This window comes from Diorhabda sublineata, chromosome 3 (assembly GCF_026230105.1).
Source record: "Diorhabda sublineata isolate icDioSubl1.1 chromosome 3, icDioSubl1.1, whole genome shotgun sequence".
Lineage (NCBI taxonomy): Eukaryota > Metazoa > Arthropoda > Insecta > Coleoptera > Chrysomelidae > Diorhabda > Diorhabda sublineata.
Window position 1 is genome coordinate 38,580,026 of NC_079476.1, and position 7,117 is coordinate 38,587,142.

Genomic DNA, 7,117 nt, shown 5'->3' on the forward strand with positions numbered 1-7,117 from the left:
AACCTAGTTGCACTTCACTCACAAGCAATTTGCATAGATCTATGCAAATGAACGCGAAACTAAATAAAAATCAACTGTATAAGTCTTTCAAGTTGAGCTAAATCCAACAATGTTGTTGTTGCTTTTTCGGAATAACTGGAAATGTTGCCGTTTCATTGGAGGCAACGTAGAACGGTCAATTATGAATGGTACACCAGTATTTGTTTGCCAAAAGGGTTCAAAAATACCAGCAAAACCAATCGGAGAGACGATTCATTCTCTACCACGATAATCTGAACTCTCACATATTAATTCAAACAAAAACATTTTGAACAGTCAAAACAACAAATTGATGGGTGATAACTCGTACGGTCCTTGTTTCGCGCCCAATGATATCTTGAAGAAGGGAAGATTGCGTTCAAATCACATGTTTTGGAGTTACCTCAATCGGAATGGAAAAATGCCTCGACAATTGATTCTAACGAATGCGAAAGTGTATTAATCTTGATGGAGAATATTTTGAGAAACCATAAAGCCGTAACCAATTATAAATATTTGTAGCAGCCCTCGTGGATATCAGTAATGAACTACTTTATACAGGAAATATAAACGAATGAAATCGATGCAAAATTTGGTTTCTCAAAACTTCTGGACTACACCTTGTATCATTTTAATTGTACTGGTCACTTTATTGTTAGCTCATTAGTCAAAAATATGTCTTCTACAGAATTAAAATGTGGTTTGTGGTCTGTGGTGTGTGGTGTGTGGTGTGTGGTGTGTGGTCTGTGGTGTGTGGTGTGTGGTGTGTGGTGTGTGGTGTGTGGTGTGTGGTCTGTGGTCTGTGGTCTGAGGTCTGTGGTCTGTGGTCTGTGGTCTGTGGTCTGTGGTGTGTGGTGTGTGGTGTGTGGTGTGTGGTGTGTGGTGTGTGGTGTGTGGTGTGTGGTGTGTGGTTTGTGGTGTGTGGTCTGTGGTCTGTGGTCTGTGGTGTGTGGTGTGTGGTCTGTGGTCTGTGGTGTGTGATGTGTGGTGTGTGATGTGTGGTGTGTGGTCTGTGGTCTGTGGTCTGAGGTCTGTGGTCTGTGGTGTGTGGTGTGTGGTGTGTGGTGTGTGGTGTGTGGTGTGTGGTGTGTGGTGTGTGGTGTGTGGTGTGTGGTGTGTGGTGTGTGGTGTGTGGTGTGTGGTGTGTGGTGTGTGGTGTGTGGTGTGTGGTGTGTGGTGTGTGGTGTGTGGTGTGTGGTCTGTGGTGTGTTATGTGTGGTGTGTGATGTGTGGTGTGTGGTCTGTGGTCTGTGGTCTGTGGTCTGTGGTCTGTGGTCTGTGGTCTGTGGTCTGTGGTCTGTGGTCTGTGGTCTGTGGTCTGTGGTGTCTGGTGTGTGGTCTGTGGTCTGTGGTGTGTGATGTGTGGTGTGTGATGTGTGGTGTGTGGTCTGTGGTCTGTGGTGTGTGATGTGTGGTGTGTGATGTGTGGTGTCTGGTGTGTGGTCTGTGGTCTGTGGTGTCTGGTGTGTGGTCTGTGGTCTGTGGTGTGTGATGTGTGGTGTGTGATGTGTGGTGTGTGGTCTGTGGTCTGTGGTCTGTGGTCTGTGGTCTGTGGTCTGTGGTGTGTGGTGTGTGGTGTGTGGTGTGTGATGTGTGGTGTGTGATGTGTGGTGTGTGGTGTGTGGTGTGTGGTGTGGGGTGTGTGGTGTGTGGTGTGTGATGTGTGATGTGTGGTGTGTGGTCTGTGGTCTGTGGTGTGTGATGTGTGGTGTGTGATGTGTGGTGTGTGATGTGTGGTGTGTGATGTGTGGTGTGTGGTCTGTGGTCTGTGGTCTGTGGTCTGTGGTCTGTGGTCTGTGGTCTGTGGTCTGTGGTCTGTGGTCTGTGGTCTGTGGTCTGTGGTCTGTGGTCTGTGGTCTGTGGTCTGTGGTCTGTGGTCTGTGGTCTGTGGTCTGTGGTCTGTGGTCTGTGGTCTGTGGTCTGTGGTCTGTGGTCTGTGGTCTGTGGTCTGTGGTCTGTGGTCTGTGGTCTGTGGTCTGTGGTCTGTGGTCTGTGGTCTGTGGTCTGTGGTCTGTGGTTTGGGGTGACATCGCAACCGCATACGAGAAATAACGCTCACTTATAATCCTTAAGGACTTCACAATCATCTAGTTTATAGAAATGGGATTTATTATTATATATTTTTGAAAAACTAGTAGTTTAGCTTGGCACTTTCGAAGATAATACGACAAATCCTCATATTAGTACAAGATATTAATATAAATAATATTTCCTACATTTTATATTATTACCATAAGGCATATTATATTTTTTAATGCTTCTAAATGAATTCTAGTTGTCTTCTGGTTTAAAATTAGTTTTTTTCCAATAATTTTCGAAAGATTGATAAAAAATTGACGTTTCGACTCAACTTCAGTCTTTATAAAAATATGACACTGACAATTTGCGAAAAAATAACTTTTCCTCGGTTCTAACATCTTAAATGTATCAATATTTCATCAATTAAATTAGTTGTAGTTTCATTAGACTTTACAAAATAGAACCATACATTTTACTCAAATTATTAAGGTCTTTTTTTATTATTTACAGCTTTTTCGTTTTTATGAAATATGAATATTATGTTTCAAGAATTTTTTATCTTTATAATTGAATTTTTTTGATATTTCATGGTTCGTTAAAGCAGTTTTATTTTTTTTATCGTATTGATGACGTTTTAGTCTATTTTCTAAATATTGTGAGGTCTGTCCTATGTAGACAGACACATTTGGTGTTTTAGATTTCAATTTAATCTAATTATATTATTGACAAAGCACTATTTTGAACTCATGAAGCAACTTAATTTATACAATCCAGAAATATCTAAAAAATACATTGTCAAGAGAAAATCAAATAACGCGTGGCGTACGCGAAGATAAACTTTTTTTTATACATCACGTCAGATTCACATATGTGAGACCCCCTGCTGGTAGTGAGGGAAACTGTAAGTCCTTCCAAATCCAGGATTCCAAGATAACGTGGATTCTTCCCTAGTCATATACGATATTACGCCCTACAAATATTTCTTTTCCATAATATTCCTGCATATATTAATATATTACGTGAAATTGTGATTCGGCAAATTTATGGTGAATGTGACTGTGCGGAAATATCAAATGACATTTCTAATGGGTTAGTCAACTTCTTTCATCTTAACTAAACAATGTCGGTTACTCGTTGAAAACCCGATTCATGATCAGATCGTTGCGATTCAAAACATTTTCAATATGTTTAAGAATTACATCTTCAACGTTGTCGCTAATTATGTATCCTTTACAAATATAGATTATTCCTGCAAGAATTTTATGTATAAATCACAATAGAACCTCGATAGGATCAATACCAGGGGTACGTTGAATAATTTGAGTTATAAAATGCATTCAACCATTTTTTCTTTGTACTCCTCCTCCTCCTTTGAATGACCCTTCTTGCCAATTTATTTCCCGGCATCCTTTTAATATGCTTCAACCATCTTACTCTTCAAGCTATTATGTATCTTATTATTTATGGTTGTTTATACGAATAAGTCAGTTCTTGGTTAGTTTTTCTCCAAAGTTCCCCATTTGTTTTTATTCCCCAAAAAACTTCCCATATCACCAGCTTTGTTTTGTCAGCCTTTCTGAAGACCCATCGTCTACTTCTGTAGCTGTTGATCTTGCTTGTTTTGACTATTCTTGTATTCTTTGTTCTCTATATATTCTTTTAAACCAATAACATTTTTTCTCAGCACCATATACTTCATTTTCTTTTGGTTGATTCTCAATCCATAATTTCTAGCAGCCTCTTTCAGTTTACAGAATATCTTTTCCATTTCTTTCTTTGTTCTGATTATTAAAGCTAAATCTTCTGCATAAATTATTTGCTGTTTGTACCTATGCATGGAATAAATTCAATTTTTGCGTTATTATGTACTACGTGAAAACAAACTAAAACAGGACTCAAATCGACATTTTACAATATGAAAATATCATCTTCTGAATTAAAAGCACCCCCTAACACCCACCTAACCTTGCTGGAAAGAGATTTTAGTCCTCTGTTCAGGAATATAAAGTTTTTTTTCAAATTTGGTGCAATAATAACTGAAAAAATTGATTTTTAATGATTAATCCCCGTATAAAATTTGTTAAACATCTAATAAACTGTCATTCCTCGTGGACTCATCATAGAAAACATCGAATCGTAAACATAAATGTATTTATATTTGCCGAAGCTGTCGGAAGACGTATGTACACAATTTCTTTGAAATATTCCTGCTAGACAATCTCCAATAAGCGGTGGCGTTGCTTTGTGAGATTAAATTAATTCAAAAAATTATTTAAATAAATAGAAATATGGCGTTCTTTACACAATCTGATAATGCGATCATAATAAGAATTGCTGAATTAACTAGAGTAAATAGATTTTCTATTTGAAAGGAGTTGCTGTGAATCATTCACAGAATCGAAAAACATGTGAACAAAAACTGAAATCAGTTGACAAAGCTACTCAAGAAGAAGAATTTGGCTGCGACTGCAAATTATCCAGAATACAATTATACCATTTTAAAATATTGCGTCAAGTTTTGTCAGCATGTGGTTTTGAACACAAAAAACAGAATAAACCAAATCGTCAGGGATAATTCGATTATTTGCGTCAGATAAAAGATTACCGAAGTTCTAATAGACGAATGGGGTACAAAATGGGCTCAGTTCACGTCTGGTATCCTGTTTAAACCAAACTCCCTGTTTAAACCAAATGTATAATTAGATAATAAATTTATAAAATGAGGTATCTACGCCTATGGTAGATCAAACAAAATTTGTATAATGTGCAATTGATATTAGCTAAAAGGATACTAGCGAAAATGAGAGGGTACATCTTTGAGGGTTAGGTCCGCTTTATCTCTTGATATAAACTCTATTGAATATGCGCTCCAAGACCCCAAAAAAGTTTTCGACCAGCTGTGAGTCACATTTATTTTGAAAAACTCACTTATACATCTTCAAATTTTTTCCACCATCTTGTTTTTCATCGTGAGATTAGTTGAAGATGCACTTTATAAAAATATGTAATTTTCTGACACCCTTGGTATTTCCATTGCAGTTTCGCTGCTTTTATTAATTTTTTATGGTATATTTTTTTTGTTAAAGTGTCTTAACCACTTTGTAGTAGTAAGTTGAAATATTTGTCTATGGGTGACTTCCATTACCAATATTCTATTTCATCCTTATCTCACGCGACATATCTTGTATTTCCCCTTTTAATTTATGATCTTCCTTTTTGTTACACACCGTATATCTATATTATAATTAAGGTAAAACATCTAAAGTATAGGTAATAGTGAAAATAAGAAATGTAGCGCATATTTTCATCGCGTTACGTGTTGATTTTTATCTTGTTCATTATTGACGATCTTTTCACTTTAGTTCCAGAAGGGCGAAAAGAAACATCACCTTATGATAACTGTAATATTTTATAAGGATCCTACTTTATCCTGATGTGCTGAATTCATACATGTGAATGTGCAGCTTATCTGGGGTTAGCTCTTTCATGCCCTTTTTCTCTATTTTTACAACATCTCCTCTACCTTTTGAGTAGACGCCGTTTCTGCGGCTAACGGATTCTCACTTCATTGAGTTCTGTTGACGACAACAAAGACTCAAACGGATATACATATGTTAAGATATGAGAAGTTCAAGTATCCACACCGAAGTTTTTCCATTAATAATTGCAGAGACACTGACGTCCGTCAATATTAACTTTTAAACAATAAATCGTCAAATTAAACGCGGTGTATTGATCAAGTGATTTATCAGGCATGCAGAGCAATAAATTTTTTTCTCGTTGAATAATTTTAGGGTCACAAACAGTGGCCCTAAGCGTGAGGAAGGAAAACCAATTGCGATAATTGAATTTTCTAGTACTTCAGACTATTAGTAATAATCCTATATCCATAAAACCCCCCATATCAATTTCATAAGGTACTTTCAATCATTACTTCACCATAAAAGTTCTAGATTACTCAAATATATACCCATTGAGCCACGCTGCCTCTCGGTAAGATCTTGCAAATACTGCTCCAGGTGGAATTATGTTGGACAGATCAGCGACCTTTCTTTACTCTAACCAGTCCAAATTTCTGCGCCTATAAGTCGAATTGTTTTTTCTGTATTGTGTCAAACATTCTGAGGGTATGGTTGGCATATTAGAAGCTGTTGCGATGTATGGTCTTAGTCTGTGATCTCGTTGGTGCATGTACAGTCGCGTTGTACACTTGAGGGTATGTTGTTACAAACAGGTCTAAAAGGTAGCAAAGACACCATCTCGATCGTAGACTCTGGTTAGCTCATTGCTGAATTGGATCAGTCCGTGACTATTGGCAAAATCTTCAGCTCCTTGTCATCAGTTTTGTTGAAGAAAATCAGCCAGCTGATGAGATAAAGATTAAAGTCATCGGCGATAACAACATCTGCGTTTGGATGGTTCGATTACAGGTAATGTAATGACTAGGTTTGAGAAAATTTTGTTATTCTTTGAGACATTTTTTTAAACCACATAACACGCTCATCTTTGTTTCTATTAGCGCCAGAATTTGAGGTTCCTTCGACTGCAGATGCAGGTCTACGAGGAGATCTGAACCTTTTTTTGGTTTAGAAGGACACAGCGACGGAACTTGAGTGGTATCTCACCGGGACATGCAAGTGGGCCACATCTACCAACTGTTGTTTCAATTTGAATGTGGAAAATCAATTGTATCAGAAGAAAATTAACTTTAAGACTGTTTTCTCCTATAAAACTATCAGATAATGATAAGAACTTCTTGATATGGAATTGAATGAATCTTATATAATTTTTTAACGGTTAACGTTCATGCTTTTTTTTGGCTAAATGCAATTTTTTATTATCTTTAGATTTAATTCGCATCACGGTTGGGTGGGAATATTTTTTCTTGTCTGGATTATCGCTGGAACGGACACAGATTAGTTTTTAATGTAAGCTTTTCTAAGCCGCATTTCCCAGAAGTGAGTTATACACTTTTTTATTGTTCAATCTTCCAGATAATTAATCATCTTAGACTAATTAAAAGAAAAGAAAACTCGGAGAGATTTCCCGAGTCAAATTCTCGTCAGACCTGCGGCATTAG

At 37.2% G+C, this 7,117-nt stretch overlaps 1 protein-coding gene across 1 annotated transcript; it reads right to left on the minus strand.

Annotated features, from left to right (window-relative positions):
* Nucleotides 1-662: 662 nt before the first annotated feature.
* Nucleotides 663-2,048, minus strand: LOC130441778 (histidine-rich glycoprotein-like). Its single transcript, XM_056775564.1, has one exon. The coding sequence runs from the start codon at nucleotides 2,046-2,048 to the stop codon at nucleotides 663-665; it is 1,386 nt and encodes a 461-aa protein (XP_056631542.1).
* Nucleotides 2,049-7,117: the final 5,069 nt, after the last annotated feature.